The 18807-nt window shown below is 39.0% G+C and overlaps 1 protein-coding gene across 7 annotated transcripts in view; it reads left to right on the top strand.

The window, feature by feature from the left end:
- GLRA2 (glycine receptor alpha 2) overlaps nucleotides 1-18807 on the top strand; it is a 129387-nt gene that overhangs the window by 87405 nt on the left and 23175 nt on the right. For 5 of the 7 annotated variants that reach the window (XM_039379936.1, XM_027725230.2, XM_027725229.2 and 2 more), the window contains one exon: nucleotides 13547-13696. In XM_039379936.1, the coding sequence (XP_039235870.1) occupies nucleotides 13547-13696 (150 nt within the window). Of the gene's footprint in view, nucleotides 1-13546; nucleotides 13697-15567; nucleotides 15773-18807 lie in introns of those variants that run through there. The other 2 variants (XM_039379935.1, XM_039379934.1) reach the window with 2 other exon arrangements.

Below are 18807 nucleotides of genomic sequence, written 5' to 3'. Positions count from 1 at the left end.
CAAATAGAATTCCTGGCTTAGGCAGTTCATTAACATCTCCTGGAAGAGTTATAATTTGATCCTGATCATCATGATTTAAAATTCTGACCAATGTGTTTTCTGAGCTTCCTCAGAACTTTCAGAATTAGAAACAGAGAGAGAGAGAGAGAGAGAGAGAGAGAGAGAGAGAGACTGGGGGGTGTGGGGGATGTTAACATGACTCACTTCAAAGCTTTGTTCTTCTCTAGCTACTTATGGAACTGACAGGGGGAACGTTATATAGGTTGTTATTTATATATAGGCTGTTTTCTTCTCTTGCGTAGGCTGACTCAGTTTTGCAGCTTCTTTTAAGTTACACGAGTCATCTGAGAATGTCAGAGTTGCCTGAAAGCCAGGAAAGCTGTTCCCTTTCTCTCCCGTCTCTGACGTGCTGAGCCCAACCTGGGGAATTTGGGCTCATGCAGCATCTGTGCCAGGTGCCCCTGCCATCAGAGGGAAAGCAGAACAGGCTCTGGGACACCCAGGCCTGTGACTTTGCAAGAGGAACAATCCCTGGGCTCTACATGGCTGCTCCTTTTCAAGGACATTGTAGGACAGCTTTAAATTATGCTCTTGGTGAACCAGGTTGCTTTTGCTTCTTGCTTGGAAACCCTGGGAGTACAGAGAGGAGCATCAGAGGAAATGCCCACAGACTCTGTGTGGGACACGTGAAAGGCTGGGCAGTGGTTGAAAGGCCCAGTTTCTTTGTTTTGTCAAGACTTGGTATCAGCCAGAGCTTTGAAGTGGGTGTGCCTTTATCTTCTTCTCATAGTGTGATGCCTCAAGAGATTAAAAGTTTTAGCTAAACTTAAAAATTACCCATGTTTCATCAGAATATGAATAAAACAAGAAAGTTAATTTTTTCTTTTTTTTTTTTTTTTTTTTTTTTATAAACAGAGGTCAGAGAAACTTTATAAGACTAAGCAGGAATGCAAAAGTTCATACACAACCCTCCTTCCACCTACTGTGTCCTCAATTCCAGCCATCCCAATGATTTTAAGTGGAAGAAAACTCAGTTTGGTCCCTTCTGGGCTTCCAGAACTCCTCTCTGAAGCATTCTCCTTAGCATAGTTTCTCTAGATCCCATATCATTAAGGCTTTTGAACTTTCTCCATCTGAGCAGGACAAGCAGTTCCCCGAGGGTGAAGAAGTCTCCGTTCCCTGTAGGTGGTTCAACCTCACCTATTTACTGTTTTACAGACACAACAAGTGACATGAACTAGGAACACATACACATACACACAAAGACAAGTAAAGAAGTAAGGAAATACAATCAATTATAAAACCATGGTTGCAGAAATGGTATAACCCAATACCTCATATGCAAAAGCTTATACATTTGCAACTAGAAATAAGAGAACCAGGAGTGATTTATTCCCTACTTCCTGCACAGATGAGCAATCTTCACTGTGAATGTTCAATAAGCAATGGTGATATCCTCAGTAACTCCCTCTAGGATTGTTAGCTCCCTCCAGGTTTTCTCCAGCCTTTTTGTAAGGTGAACATTCATCTGTCAGTATCATGAAGTCATTCTGCCAGCAAGCTTTTGCTTGCCATGGGGCAACAGACTTCAACAAGTCTTGAGCACGTGGTATCAGACTGACATGAAAACCATTCCCTTTACTTGTGCTGCAGTGCTTTGAACCTTCAGGGCCCTCAAGCAGCCTTTCTGAGAGGTGCCTGGATGACCCTTCAAATATCTCTCCATCTGCACTCTAGACTGCTTCTGTCACTGGTACCAAGAGTGTTGTGGGCACTGCTAGTGCATAATGGCTCCTTGGAGAGGCACTGGATGATTTAACTACAGCTGCAGATAGCACAAAACAAATATAGTAACCGTGGCTTGAGAAAGTGGATAAGGAGAAAAGAGCAGTTTATAGGAGGAGTAAACATTGGCCTTTAGGCTAAGCAATTAAATAACCCTCAGAAAAGGATTCTTCTGTTATGTGAAAGCTCAATGTTAAGCTGAGAAGGGAATATAGGTGTACCCCAAACACAAGGCTGCATGGCTAAAAGACTTCTGCACAAACATCTGTCAGTGAGAAGTGATGGTGTTATTAGTTATTGCTTTTATTATATATTTGCACTAGGTTCCTAACTATTGTGACTGAAAATGACTTCACTCAGCCTGGTTGTGTGATGACACTGTTTAGAACAAAGCTCTTAGTGAAAAAGTCCTGGAGACAATTTAACATTACAGTAGGATTCAGAAAGGTCTTTGATTTACAGCTCAGGTGAAAATGAAATTATGTGAAAAACACCAGAGCTGCAAACGAAACCTTAGTAAAAGACTTCTTGGAAGCAAAGGCTCAGAATTTGGGAAGCCTAATTTTTACTATAAATGAACATGGTTTTCTTTTTTTCTCTTGAATTGCCAAGGAGACAGTTGTGCAGCAGCCCATCATCAAGGTATTACAAATAATCAAAATCTGCATCAGAAAATGAGCATGAAAGGTGACTCTGTCTCTTCTGTGCTTGAGTAGTCTGGTGAGTCCTTGCAGGTGTTCCTGGTGGTTCCACATGAACTCTAAAGGGAACCTACAATGGGGTGTTCCTATGCTGAGTTTTTCTGCTTTGTTGTTTTTGGGCTGGTCTTCCACAAAGGGATTGAAAACATAATTCAGTTAACAATGTGAATTGGTCAGATATCTCTGTTTAGAAAGGACATGGAGATCTTGATTACGAAGTACTACCTGACTTTGAAAAAGAGAACAAAAGGATCATTACATTTCCAAGAATGGGAACAGGAAAATCAGGGAAGTAGGTTTGTGCCAGTAGCTTCAAAGTGGCTGTTCAGGTCTGCTTCTACTACAAAGCCTGGTGCACCAGGAGCCCCCAGACACAGGTGTTTTCTTCAAAAGAAGTGATGCAGATTGATGGTCTGTAGTTGGTTAGTGGGACCCACAGAGTGGGTCAGGCAGGTGCTTGGTTGGAAGAGTCCGTGGGAAAGTATGAATCACTTGGCTTTCCATACTATCCCAAGAGAGGTGACCTTCCACAAAACAGAGGTCTGGGCCTGCAACCTGCGCTTCACCCCCTGCAGCATTGATTCAGGTCCTGAGCCTACAGGCTCGAGCTAATTTGGATGTGTGATAGGTACATTTACTTTAATGTGGCAGCTCTGATCCCTTTAGAATATGGAAACTGATTCAGTTAAATTAAAAAAATAAATCTTTGTATGAGTCTTGCTAAATGCTGCTATTCTGTCCCCTTCATTTGAATTCCATTTCCTTTCCTTTAACCTGCCTCTTTATCCCATTTTCTTTCTTTCTGTTTATTAATATTCAGACCATCAATTTCTTTCTACGTACATTTTCACCTTTGTCATATTCTATTATTCCCACTGTACATCCTCTTTCAATTCTGCATTTTCTTAAGTGCTTTGCTATACATGAAATGTGACTCACTCACACTTACAATTGGAATTCGACCATGTTTTCCTGCCAGCGCCTGTGTTTTCTTTGATGTCAGCTTTGGGATCTGTTTTTATGAATGTTTTTATTTTTCATTTTAAAACTATTTTTTCCCCCAAAGATAGAATAATTTGATGGACCGTATGTGAAGTTGTATTTATTGTACCATTATTGTTAGTTGCATATTGTTTAAATTATCCACAAATAAAACATTTTTTCTCCTTACTGTTTGGTCAGATGAAAGAAGCAATTCAGAATCCAGAGCCAGAAGAATCATTAAGAATGACAAGTGGCTCAGGAATAGTAACTGATCAAGTAATAGTCAAGAAAAAAGCATATGGAGATACTGAGTAATGTAATGAACCATCCCATTCTCAGTTTTTTTAGTCTAATGTTAGATTTATTATTGATAAGACAGTTTTCTCTGACCGAAGGATTAATTTGATTTACCCATCTCTAATCCAGAGAGACTGGCAGTCATAAAAATAAACAAATGCCTGTTCCCACCAATTTACATTTCTAAAAGTCATAAGAAATCCAGAATTTAGGAGTATAATCTTGGGGAAGACTTAGAAAATCAACTCTCTATTCACAAAGAGCAGAGACCAAAAGTGAAAGACAAAAAAATCATATTGCCCTAGGCATCCTTTTCTAATTTTAGGTTTTTGTTTTTTGGTTCAGTGAATTGGATCACTTTTAATGGTTCACTTAGTTTTGACTACAATAGGAAATACAGCGCAGAGAAGATGTTGTAGAATGTTCTGCAGTCACCTGAGATTTAACACATTTTTTATGCTATTCAATGGAGAAATAATACCTAAATATGTATATATAGGTGTAAATGTTCTTGGTATTGCTCATGGTAGCTACGATGCCATATGTCAGTTCTTTGATTCTTACCTGCTTTACTTGGAAGGAAGAGATTTGTTCCTACAAAAATAAAATCCTGACTTGTTATTTGATAACAGTCATTCACTGAGTCAGTTAACTCTTCAAAGGTCAAAGAATAATGCAATTTAGTGCAATTCTTCCTAACCGGGTGGCAGAGGTAATAACTGAACCTGGCATGGCTGTGGCTGAGCTGAATGAAGATTAATTTTTACCTGAGATCTCTAAAGGACTTTTGGATCTGCAAACAAAGAGGGTTTCCTGAAACTGAGTTAAAAAAGCAAAGCAAAACAAAACAAAACAAACAAAAACCCCCAAAACCAAACAAACAACCCCCCCCAAAAAAAACCCCAAAACAAACAAGCAAAAAAACACACCCAAAAAACCAAAACAAAAAAACATTAAAAAAAACCCACAAAAAGCCAAACCAAACAAAATACTCAGAAAAGTGTAATCACGGCAGAAAAGCTGGCATTATAGAAGTAGGCACTCTGGCTGTGGTCAGGTAAATACCCCATTGGATTCTTGTTTCAAATGAATCTTAAATATAAATGCTTCTTGGGTAAGTATCAGCATTTGACTCTGTTTATAAATTTAATGATATTGTTCCAAGATCCTGCCAGTGGTTCTTGCTGGGAAACAGGCTTTCTTTCTCAGTTTTTTCTCCTTGGTGATTGTCTTTATCCAAGCCCTCATCCACTGAAGAATTTACCACTTAGAGTACAAGAAGTCAAGTGGGCATTTAATGGCATTAAAGAAATATTATCTGTTAATTTCACTGGGAAGGAAGAGCCAGAATCGTGTGTTGTAAATGAGACCTAAGACTGACATTTTCATCTATCTGCAAAGACTGACAATATGTGTATTTGCCCATGCTTTAATGCAACCACATATAATTCTCAATTTGCACTGAGCTCAGTTGGATGTGGGGGTGTTTCTGTGTGATAAATGTCTTTCAATTACTTAGCAATAAGAAGCTGCTTCCTTGTAGCAGAGACATCAATCCTTATTTGTCACCTTTGTAAACTGATCACCATGGCTCCACCAATCTGTTGATTACTTTCTTTGGTTCATACACAAGAAATGTCACAATTACTGGTATTATTTATTTTATTTCTGCCAATATGAGCTTGCTTTTCTGCCCTGCTTTATTCACAAGCCAGATCTGAAGGATTAATTGGTAGGACACTGAGATGCTGTAGTAACCTGTGGGGGCTGTGTGTGCACAGAGAGCCATAGGGTTTTTGCAGGAACAAGAGTATTTCTTCTCCCTTTGACTGTAAAGAGCTTTATTAGAAGTCTGGTTGGTTTTGGAGGAGAAAAAAAAAAAAGAATCAAATGGTTGTAGGTTCTTATTCAAGACCAGTTTCTTGAAGACAGAAGACAAAACATGAGACCTAGGAAAAGAGCAGAGATGTGCAGAATACTAGTAGGGAGAAACCAATGTTTGGTGTTGCAGGTTTATTTCTGAAACAGCTCAAGCACAGACTGTGGGTCTTGCTGGCTTCTGTGAAATCTGACAAAACAATACCACCTCTGCCTATCACATTGGGGTAGGGTTCGCTACCTCTCAGTCTGCAACACAACAGAGGAGAACATATTTGTTGGCCAGCTAAGCCAGAGAGCAGAGAGAAGCAATCAGGCTGGAGAGTTACAAGAACCACAAATTCCTATTTACACATAGTGTCAAGGATGTGGCTGAGCAAGTAGAAGTGGTGGTGTCCCCAGCGTGTTCCTGCCCAGTGTTTTTCAGGATCAGGGCAATGCAAAAAGTTAGCAGTGCATGCCAAAGCCCTAATAAATGATGAACAGACAGGTTTGCACCTTTTCGCCTCTTTGTTTTTTATAGTTTTGATCTGTTTTCACAGGGCTTGAAAAGAGACAATCAGATAAAAATAACTAGTCTATCTTGCACCCTGATGAAGATCTGCTCAATCTTAGTTTGGATCTTTGTTTACAAGGCATAAACTCAACATAGTTCTTGTTCAGGGCCACCAGAACCTTCAGTTTCCAAATAATTCAGTATTTCCCTTCTGTATCTTATTAACTATTTCTGCAGTGGTCTGAGCTAGACTTGAACTCCTGGCCTAGATACGAGTCATTTCCACATTGCTGTAATCCTAGCGAGAAGTGATACAACACATAGTTGACTATTGGTGTGCAAAAGTGAGCTTTTGACCCTGGTTACAATTTCAATTAGTGTTACTTGATGCTCAGTAGCAGTGTTCAGCCTGTCCCTGTGTTATCAGTGCATAATAAAATCACACAGGTTGCTCCTAGGCTGAGCACCAGCACCATTATCTGTACAAAGCAAAGCCTTTGTTTTCTCAGCTGTAACCCGCTTGATTAGAAAAACTGCATTAAGCTATCACTCAGAATTTTATTTTTTACGTCTAAAAAATACTATTCTTAAGGAATTTGAGGGCTTTTGAATCACAGAATCACAGAATGGGTGAGGTTGGAAGGGTCATCTGGTCCAGCCTCCCTGCTCAAGCAGAGTGAAGTGGAAATGGTGCATCCTGTCTTAAATTTCCTATATAGAATGGATGAATTGCCAGGAATGGGAAACAAAAGACAACTATGATTGCAAAAAATGACACATGATGAATATGCCAATACTTCATATGGACTTGGGAAAAAAAAACCCAAGCAATCTTAGCTTCACCAATCTGCTAATTGATTTTGTATTTATGGTATTACGTTTTTCAAAAATGGAAATATGCCATTTGAGAAGAAAGATCAAAATGTGTGAATAGACACTGCCCATGCTAAAAATAAATATTTTATTGCCTTTCTAAATTGATTTTACTTTACCTGGAAGATAAGTTTCCTCCTTTTTTTTGTAATGTGTCATATAGAATATAGTTATATAATTTAAAGAAATATCAGCCTCTGGTGTGCAGTTACTCCTCTGTCCTCCCTTTATCACATCCTACAGGATGTACCTTAACATAGTCCTGTGTCATCTGAATCAGATGTTAGCCATGTGCTGCATTGGTTCACAAAGTGTTGGATAATGCCTGCAGTTTCTTGGGGGCCAGCCCCACTCCGAAAGTAGGGTGCATTTTACTTGCTTTTCTTCAGTGGGAGTAGGGTTGAACTGGCACAACAGCAGCTGTGACCACTCACAAACAGGTCCTTTATCTGCAGCATCTTGGGCTGGCACAACAAAAATAGCTATTAACCTTATCAGTGAGTTTTGTTGCATGCCTGTGATCACCCCTTCTGGCCCCTTCCCAGAGTGCATTCTGAGCATCTTGGTAAATATCTTAAGCCCCCGATCTTCTTCAAAGACTTGGAGAAAATTTCCCTTCATCTTTGAAGGAAAAACAAATCATAAATGTTTCCCATACTTTTCCTGACTTGAATGCAGTCAGCATTTAGTTCTGCATCAGCAGTGAGTGGGAGGTTTAGCATCTCATGACTTGGCAGAACTAACTATAGAAATAGAGCAAAAAATGTTGGATGAATAGTTTATTCACTAAAAAAAGGCAATTTTTGGTGGCTGGAGCAACCTAACCCTGCTGAGTTAGGTGGATACTTTCAGATGGAATCTGAATTATAGAGGGAGGGTGGTTGAGTTCGTTTCAGCATTTTAAATTAAATATTTCTTGCTTGTTTCTTGTTTTGTTTTGAAAATTGCCCACATTTCATTTAAAAATAGAAGATGAAGCAGATGTTTCTGGGAAAAAAAAAGGAAAAAAGGAATAGAAAAAAAGAGTTGAACAAAATATTTTGGTCAATTAAAAATAGAGTAATTTTGTGAGAATAACTGGAAAAAGTGTTTCACATTCACCAAATGTTGCTATTTTTTCATTCATCTGACAGGCAAACCAAATCTGTTATACCAGCATCTTGAACAGGCATTTTTTTCTGAGGGTAGTCACTTGGTTCCCGAGTAGGGCATTTTGGGCTTGATTTTAACCCTATTGCACCTAAAAAGGAAAGAAGGTCACCAGACAGGTTGGTTGTCTTCCCAAGCTGTCCAGCAATCCAGTGAGTGAGCTGATGAACAATGCCTAAAATGTCCACAGGACTCATTCACCAATGGCACATCTCCTGCCAAAATCTGCCCCATACTACAAGCACTTATTTTCCAGTAGCAGAAAAGTAGCTCTGATAGCTTAACCTTTTTCATTGTAAAGTAAATTATGGAAAAAATGTGGACATCAAGATCCTGAAGCGGCAAGCAAACATTTACCACAGTCATGAAAGACAAAGGTTTTCAGTCTCGTTGCCTCCTCTGCAGAAGCATCCCACTTGGAGAACAGGTCCCAGAGCCAGCTGTGAGTGACAGCTTCTTTACTTGTCCTCTCCTCAACACATGATGAAGTTTTCTCTACCATGTGGTCAATCCCATTAATTTTAAACTTGGTGGAATCTAAAACATTTTCTCTTTTATGCCATATTGTCCACTAAGTTAAAAAGTCTTGTTGGCCTGACCAGTCAAGGTATTGCACATTAAAGATGACCCTTTAAAATTGCACAGTATAGAGGATAATTTTCTGGAAAATGTTGCAATGGGAGGATAATACAAAGCGAGGGGTTAGGACTGGGGAAGAAATTTGCATTTTCTGATGTGAATTTGGTTTAGACATATGATATTTCATGGAGTGAAACACTTGAGTGAAAAAGATCCAGAATAAGAGTGGAACAAAAAGAAAATACTTTTGTTGTAATACCAACTGACAACGTGTTCTTCATTCAGAAACTTCCCTGCCTGTAAATTGTGATGAAACCAGAATTGGTGCTTTCAGCTTCAGCTATATAAATTTGCCTAGAATGTTGTTTGGGACTTTGTATCACGAGTCAAAGATATTTTTTCATGTGATTCTATCAACCAAAATAAGTGAATGTATGTTTTTAAACACAAACTGAATACCTTTCACTGCATATTGAAGTTACTTTCACAATGCAGAACTCTGGGAGAAGACAGATGTGTCTTTATTTTCATTTTACATTTATTCCCAGAATCAGTAAGTTAAAGCAGTTGTCTGGGGTCTCATGAGGCTGGCATTGTAGCAGAAACAGAGCTCACATTTGGGTTGATTCACAAATGTCAACAAATGACAGCTGCTCAGCTGCAGGACCCATGACCATGTTTTCCCCCGGCTTCTCTCCGCCAAACCCTGCTTCGTTCTGGTGGTGACACATGGCAGCACACCAAAAGGTGCCCAGAAGCTGTGAGAGAGTCACAGTGCTAAAATAAAAAGAGCTTCAAAAGTCGAAGGTTTAATCTTTGCAACAAACAGTGCTATCCTCCTTGTACTTTCATTTCCAGGAACTTCACTGAGATAATTGATGCTACAGCAGTGCTTACAGAGAACAAACTGGGGTTTTTTTGTACATAGTGGGTATGGCCAAGTAACAAATGAGGAAAATTATGAAGGGAAAGGAGTTGCTTTGTCACATTTACTATACTTAGCCTTACTATACTTGGCTCTTGATGCAGACAGCTCTAATTCTGAAAAAGCTCCCTCATTAGCTGGCCCTAAAACATTTACAAAGCATCTGAATAATTGATATAATTTATGGTTTTATTGGTGGGAGCCATTAAATCCCCTCCTCCAAAACAGCATTAAGGAGGAAGCTCTGCAACATGCAGTAAAAAATGGAGCAACTATTTAAAGAAAGAAAAGGGCAGGAAAATCTTATCGTTCTTTCTGAACATGATAACCCTGAATGAGGCAGAGTTTCCAAATATCCACTTCTGATAGTATTGAAAAGTAAATGTAGTCAGTGTGCTGTTGGGGTTACAGACTTTTCAGAGGAATTGAGTGTTTTACAAGATCTACCTTTCAAAAAAAAAAAATCACTAATTTTTCATATTATACATGGTAGCTTGATAATGTCAGCTTTGAATTTGTAGTGTTACTGCATTCTGTCTTGCAAGTGAAATTATTGGAAAGGTGGCTAATGCTCTGGTAACAGTCTCCCTTACATAGGCTCCTGTGGGGTAACTTCTGTTATTCTTCTCTGTTCTGCTTAGGATTGCATCAAGATACTGGCTAACAGAAGTGATTCGTAAGCTTTTTGTAACCAAAGTTTCCATACATCAAGCAGACATATATACCTGAAAGAGCCATCCAAAACTCCAGCCTTGGTCAAAAAATGGGAGACTGGCATTTTTAGGGTACAGTTTGTTTGGCTAGAGTATAGATATTTACTTTCCACTTGGTATAATTTTGTTCTAAAATTGCTTTTTTCTTAGCATTAATTAAAATGAAACCCCACATGTGCATAATATGTTTTAAGTTAGGTGAAAAAAAACCTCAAAAAAAAATCAGTCTGTACTGTTCTACATGTATACAGTAGAGACTACAGAGCATGGTAGTTAGGGAAGCTGGAGATGCACTACTGCTTGATGAGTCCTTAGCAAAGCAGATGATGTAAGTTGAGCAAAGTTTTAGGTGAGCAAACATACAAGTTTTCATGCCATACTATGATCTGGGGAAAAAACCATGGTTGAAAACATTGTTTTTTAGTTTAATGGAAGAACTTTCCCAAAGCAATGGATGCGTCTGTGATATCATGATGTACTCAGTTTTGCAGACTCCAGCTTCCATGAGCATGTCAGTAAATTGCATGGGTTTTTAGGCTCTTGCCAGCATAATTCTGTACATATTGGACATTCATAGGTAAACTACATAAACTGATTTGAAAACAAAGGTGTCAGCTTTTACTCATTGCAGCACTTAACCATTTATTCATTTTTAATGTGGTGTTGGAAGCATTTGTTTTCTGTTTTCTCTTTTAAAACTGTGCCATGGTGTGGCACTGGCTAAACAACAGAACAAGCCTTGTATCTGCCAAGAAAATCGTGATTCTCTGATTCCAGCCCAGTAGGCTAGAGTTAAAATAATCCAGCTGCCTCAGCAACTGTGTGGATGCCATTTGTGGTAGCACTGTGTAAGTGGCTGGAAGGCTAACTCAGGGCTTCCTTTATTATTTTACTTCCCTGCTCTAAGCCCACCAGGACAGGATTTGCACAGTCAAAAATGCTGATTCTTGTGACTTCAGCTCACTGCATTGTGCTGTCTCTGGCAACACAGTCCAGCTGTTTATGCATGTCTAATACATCTCCTAAGGGCATTTGTAAAGGAAAAATAACTGGCTCTTCAAGGAAGGTAGCAAACAATCTAAACTCAGCTGCATTTTACACAAATTACAATGACTTGATTCCTACTGTGCCTCAGCCTGTGGCACAGAGTATCTGGGATGTTGTTGAGTTTTCACTGGGCTTCACAGCTGCTCAGTAAAGACGTAACTTGTAAAATTTTTTTGTGTGTGGGAGAGAGAAATGCGTACCTGCTGTGTATCTAATTGAAAGGCACAGATTCACAGTGTCACCTCAGTCTGCTACATCTCAACCTATGCATGTTGTATTGTGAGAGCACATATATTACAGTGTGGAGCTGCACTATAGCTACTGAAAGGTACCTACCATGTGATGAAGGCTAAATAAAAGGGCTTGGCTCCTCTAAAATGCGTTCAGGATCTGCAGAATGGAGCTCTGTATCCTTTCCGTCATGCTTTAAATGCCAGTTCCTCTGCTCATATTGCTTGCTGAAGCACATAGTGCAGTATAATCCATTTGACATTAACAAAAGATGTTCTACAGACTGAAAAATGATGCAATTCCAGCACATGGCAAAGAGGAGCAAAACCCACTGATCAGGTGTGCTTCCTTCCACCATGAAATGGTTGCCCATCCATAAGAACAAATTTGTTTTGAGTAGTGCATGCAAAGGGCAGAGGTGGAGTTTTCCAAGATGAAGATTGGGTTTCCTAAATATGAGTATGCGCAATACATCCTTTTCTGCTCCCTTAGACCACCATATGTTTTGACTGCATTGAAATGTTTGACCTGCAGGATATTATTCAGATGTTAAATATATTTGATTATAATTTTTCAGGCTTAAGGTATGATCCATTTTGCTTGTTTTGATTCAGCTGTATGGGATTTCCATGGGTCTCTGTCAAACTGACATGACCTTGGGTATCTGAGACATCTCCAGGGGACTAGTTACTATGACATACTGAAGATTTGTGCTCTGTTGAACTAGCAAATGAACACTAGGTACCTAATATGGCAGTTTGTGATGCTATTATTTAGACAACTGAATAAATCTCCATATGTCTATGCGTACAAAGGTGTTCTAAGCTCCTCTTTACAGTCATGAAGAAGAAACTCTATTTGAGTATTATTAATTTCATTGTAGAGAAGACATGTAAAACAGTTCAAATGCATTGCATCCTAAAAATGCCCATTATTCTTCATTCCTTGATTTATTTATATCAAATTAGTTTATGCAACTAGCTCACATTGTAGACATTGAAAGACGATTTTAATTCCACCCTGGATGTAATACCTGATAAACAACAGAGACAACCTGCTGTTGCCTAATCATAAGATCTCTGCTTAAAAACTACAAGACTACAAAGAAATGCAAAGATCAAATACACCTATGGAGATTGTACCTTTGATATGCATAGTGTGTAGCTCATTAATTTGCTACTGTTTGGCCCAGTGAGGGTAATACGATAAAAATCTTGTGACATTGCAGAGCTGTAATATATCTGATTTTATTCTGGACCAGTCAATTCAAATCAGAATAAACTTTTACTAGAACAGAGGCAACTGGTGTTTGGGTATTTTTAGTAGATAATATCTATAAAGATTTATTTTTCCTATAGAGTTTTTGGATAAAGGTCAAGAAACTAGGATTGAATATTTAATTGGTAAAGTCCTATCAGCCTATAAAACAGAATACCCTGAGATTACTTTGAGGTTGTGGATACCAAATGTAGCTAATTAATCAATATGGTAATAGATTCATAACAATTTAAAAAAATGAAACCTATAAACTTTCTACAATTGTTTTTCAATAGGTATTTTGTCACACCCTGCATTTGTATTCCTTCTTCCAAACTTTGATTGGAACCATAAGAGTGCTTTTGTTTTGTTAGAGCAATCCTGATTCTTTTCCTAAAGGCAGTAGCTCATAATTTGTGTATTCTTCGTGAACATGCATTTTCATTATAAATTGGATTATTTATTTGTTATGCACCAGTAAATTAACAAATCAAAACACAGAACAAGAAAAACTCCACCTCATTGAATAACTGGAACTCACGATGTGCGAAAATGTTTTTATTTTTTTCACTTCAATGTCTTCAGCTTATGAAGTTCGAGATTAAACATGCTGTGTTCTGCTTCTTTCTAGGTCTCTTACGTAAAAGCTATTGACATTTGGATGGCTGTGTGTCTTCTCTTTGTCTTTGCTGCTTTGCTGGAATATGCAGCAGTCAACTTTGTTTCACGGCAGCACAAAGAGTTTCTGAGGCTTCGAAGAAGGCAAAGGAGACAAAATAAGGTAAAGTTGCTCTTTACCTGGGGTGACTGAGTCTGCCCTGACAGCACACTCATGTGCAGTTGATTTCTCGCCTCAGTTCTTCTTGCCCTTGCAGGAGACTCTCATTCTAAAGTTACCTTCTGAGTGATTTCCTCCTTGATAAAGAGCTGATGACTGGCTGTTGGGTTTCTCTGCAATTTGTGAAGTTATCAATAAATGTCAATAGATTGGTCACTGATTCGAAGAATTTTCTTCTCTTTGTGCAAAAGCTGGACTATTACAAATACTGTGCTACTATGTGGCACCCACCAGTGGATAAAGAACTGTTGGGCACAATGACAGATAGAGGAACGATATTATCCAGGTGTGCTGACATCAGAACATGCCTGAGACCTATCTCTTCTAGAGCTACCCTAGCTAGTTACAATAAAATGGGAGGTTCCTTAGGGTGGCCCATTGCAGTGATTGGCAGTTCTACCCTCACTTTTAAACCACCGGCAACTCGTGTCTTTCCCAGCTGAAAGCAGGGATCATGGACATTTTAAATAATGAGAAGGATTAGCAGAATTTCCCCTTGAGATTCTACCATGTCACAGTTTATTACTAATATAAACTTCAAATTTTTAACAAAAGGCTATTTGTGTGTCATTATCACATCATTTTATGCCAATGACTGAAATGTAGACAAGAAAATTGTTTGTAAAGCAGATGTCAGTCTAGAAATAATTTTAGGAAGTCTATCCATCTTTCCTGTTCTTTTTTTTCTTCAGTAAGTGGAAAGACAAGAGCAGACATTAAACTGAATTTTAGTCCAGTTATGATTATTCCCACATCTAGTGAATGTGGGAACGATAAAGACTTCATCCTACCTGTATCTGAGTCACTGGTTTTCAGCATCAACAGAAACATTTAGGTTTACACTATACATATACATTTGCTGGGTGATATAAATATTGGCTTGAGTTGCACAAATGCTTCAAGCCACAAATAATGGCTTCCTTTATAAGAGGTATGACAACAATGGCACAGGGCTTTTGTGTTTTGACAGGTCTGTCTAATAAATGTTCTGTAGCTAATGTAATATTTGATGGATGCTCTGGGAAGCAATCCAGTACTGTTCTCTGGTTTAATATTTTTGTCAGGTGAATTGAGATTCCAGAGAAGATTAGATTACAGGAGAGAACAGAGTTACTTGCCTGTCTGAAGGCACACAGGCCACAGGCACTGCCACTGGAAGTCTTTGTTTCCAAAATCAGCATGGCAGCAGCAGAACCTTCTGTATGGGGTCTATAATTTCAGTTTTGGATGCAAAGTCTTTATTAGAGGTGGACAAGTAGGTGATAAGCCACCCTTGGTAAGTAGCAGTATCCAGTGGCATTACTCAAAATTATGAGGTTTTGGTTCATGGAAGTGGCCATTCATCTGCTTTGGAAATTATTTTTCTGGTGATTATTTAAAAAAAAGGTTATTTAAAACCAAATCTTCAAAAGACTTGTGTTTGTCTTAAGCCAGTTGGTACATGGACTCTTTGCAAAATGAGTAATGCCCTAACTAAATAAAAGGAAATATTCTGCTGAGTAAGAGATACCTATCCTTTTGCACAGCCTTGCTTTCACTTTTCCTATGAATCTGGTTGCATGAATTTCAAAATAGGGAACAATGTTACTGAGGCCAGCTCTTTAGGAGGTGTTTTCTGCATCTCCACACTTGATTTTGTCTCTCACCATTTTCTCCGTTTATTTTGCCTTGAAAGTGATTCACGTTGTTTTGCATGACGTTCTTCTCTAACCGAGCCGTTCTTCTCTTTGCGTGTTGTGTATGTGTGTCGTCATGTTACCGCTGCGGTATTCTCATTGTTGCTGCTGCTGTCTATGCTGACACTCTGGGGACAGGCACAGACTGTGGCTGTTGGGAATGAAAGCGTTGAGTCCGTGCGGCGCATGAATGGCTTGCGGAGCAAAGAGTCATCAGCTTACGGGACAGTGAATCAGATCGGCAATTCAAGTTTGAGGGTAAAACTGAAGTGGGAAAGAGAAAGCAAGAGAGTTTTAGTATGTGCAAAGATGCCATAAAACAGCAAAATGGACAATTTTGATGGCATCACTGGTAGTCTCTTGCATTCTCTTTGCTAAATGTCCCCACAAAATACACAGTACTGTCCTCAGCATGAACAGCAGCTTCATGTTGTACATTCTTGTGGCCCATCCTTATGCTTGCTTTTTACTGAGGTTGGCTTGTGCCACCCCTATGCCAAAATTCTCAAGGAAAGTGCATGTATATTAAGTAGATTGGTCCTGTAAAAATATAGAGTGAATGGGATGGGGGGACAGGACGACAGGAAATGCCCTAAGATAGGAAATGCCACGTTGTGTCATCTTTCAGATGAGCACATTCCAGCAAAATTTGGTATGTATAACCTAATATATTTTTATTGGTGTGGTGTTTACTCCTGAACTGTCAACCTGCAGTGTTAGTCATCGTGATATCTTGAGCCCTGCTTAGTGGAGTATGAACAACCATGAATGAAAAAATACATTTCATTGGTTTCTTTTTATTTGCTTGGAGAAGGATCATGAAGCTGAAATCTTTTACAGAATGTAACATGTAGCAGATTAGAAGCAGTATGATATCAGCTGATAGATCCAGATTATGGGTGAGCTGTGGAGGTAATAAAATCAGTGATGGAGAGAGAAATGAGCTTAGTGTGCAGCTCACTGCTTGCCACTAGTGGCTGAGATATGAAATGTGTTCGTTTAAATAAAATGAGACTGGGATCTTAATCTTTCAGGACCCAATTTCCCAGAACAGAAATGTTACTTGAGCAACTTTTGAGTTGTAATGGGCCTCTGACTTTGATCAAGCCCTGTGAAATCATGTGATTATAAGATGCAGATGATTTCAATGGATTTTATACACTGTAAAAGGAATTAGTAGCTTCTAAAATCAAAACAAAAACCACAGTTCATGTTACACAGCAAAATTAAGATAGAAGGTTTGCAATGCAATAAATTGTTCACTTTCAGAGCTACAATATCAAGCAGTAGAAAAGAGCCTTAATTTCTGGGTACTTTCTATTGTAGAAATAATCATATTTACACATATACAGAAACTGAATACAAAAAGAAAAAAATCAAGGTCTCTCTAGAAGATATGACCAATATTACTATGCTGCCACTGAAAAGCTGATACCTTACAACTACAAAAGCAGTCCAAGTAACTACTCAGCTTTGCATGTCTTATCAGTCACAAAGTGCTGGTAGTCCAGCTAAAGTTCATATAAGTCCCTGTTATCCTCTCTATAAGGGAACCTTGCAGAAACCTCTCGTACTTTTGAATACTGTATATTACATAGACAGCCAGGACAGGACACAGAGGGGCCACGTCGCTGCAGAGCTTTTGCTGCAGAACCCTAAGAGCTGGAGCTGCACTGACATGGGTTTCCCCTGGAGAACTTCCGTCCCATAAGTGATGCACACTAGAGAGGTCAACAGAGGAGACATAGGAAGGCAGAGGTTTCTGGAGCAATGCTGCTATGGCTGCAGCTTGGTACTTTTCTGCTCAAGAGAAGGATGTTTATGTGCAGAAGAGAACATATCAACATAGCCTCTGGTGCTGCAAGGAGCCTTGCAAGCAGGGAGCTTGACTCGCTGAGGTATTGCTCACTGAACCAAGGTTTATACTGAATGCAAATCTAAAAGTCATAGTCAAGAGAAGGCAGTCTAAGAGTGTGTTTTTATAGCTATACTGCATCACTCAGTGCAAATCTAAGGAGAAAGAAAAAAGGTGCCAAATCACACCTGACCAGGATTCCTGGATTTAGCAGCTTGATCTACAAAACAAGAAAAAAACTATTCTCAGTTTTGTAAGCCTGTATCTCTGGTACTGCTTTCATTATTGCTTCTGCTGGGTCTTGTTCTTCTTAATGCTGCAACTCTCAGAGCATTACGTGAAAGCGCAAGACACCTTAAAGGACCATCTGATCTAAGTCAAAGGTCAGACTGGTTAATGTTTTTCTAGGAAATGTCTAGATTGTATTGTTGATGGTCCAGAAATTGTATTTGCAGATGAACCAGTGACCTGTCATTGCATTAGAAAAGACTGCATTATCAGGACCTGTTGGCATCTTCCACACAGAATCCCTATATTCTCAGGTTATCAGTGCTTCAACCTGTCTGTCTGCCCTGCGCCGTTTCTCTTGAAGGAGGCATTCAAAGCTTGTCCTAAAGATTCGTGTAGTCTTTCTCCTCAAGTTAAATACACCCATCAGTAGCCATACTCGACTGCTGAGAGAAATGGTTCCCTATTTCTTTTATATCATGACACATAGAGAGAGCACAGGCTGCAGAAGCCATGAGTCTAATGATACTGAGAATGTAGTGCAGTTTCATTATATTCAAATCTAAATTTTCATGGTGCCGGATCAGTTGAAAAAAAATAACTTCATTTTAAAATATGGTTTTTAATAACCAAACAAGATTTGCTTATTTTTCAAAATTATGGGTTTCCAGGGAAGCAGAACTGTTTACACAGGTTCAATCATCCCTTTTTGAAAACAATAATTATTATGTTGTATGATCAGTAGTCAAAATGAGTCATGGTACACTAGTATTCATACCATCATTTCAATGATGACTTCCTAAATTGTATGTGTGATGGTTACCACTGTGACCAAGAACAGGGGTTAAGTTTGGGACCATTAGTGTTAAAAGCAATACTTTGTAGCTTGAATGAAAAACTGTGCAGCTGGAAGCAGTGACAGATTTAATCCCATGTGCAGGGAACACAGAGCAATACAAATAACAATGCTGCAGACAAGGGGGTTCACATGCATGCAGATCAGCAAAGGGAGGCACAAATGGTGTTTTCAAATGAAAGAGCTGGGACTGGGACTAAGTGATTACAGGAGCAAAGGATAACTCCACTGAGCAAAGATGGCAGCACCTGGTCAAGTTCTTCAGAGAATTGTTGGTCTTTGGATGGAGCTGCCAGTGTTGAGGCAGATACCACAAGTGCCCAAATGAAGTTACTGAGACTGTCAAGATAATACAGTGTTTCCATTTTTAAAAAGAGATATGCATTGAGTAACAGCAGCTTTAATAGGCCATGTCTATAATTTTATTCATACCGAAATC

This window comes from Pipra filicauda, unplaced genomic scaffold, assembly GCF_003945595.2.
Source record: "Pipra filicauda isolate LSUMZ 115617 unplaced genomic scaffold, ASM394559v2 scaffold180_size1756469_pilon, whole genome shotgun sequence".
Classification (NCBI taxonomy): Eukaryota; Metazoa; Chordata; class Aves; order Passeriformes; family Pipridae; genus Pipra; species Pipra filicauda.
Note: the sequence above shows the minus strand (reverse complement) of the source record. Positions and strands in the feature narration are given on the sequence as shown.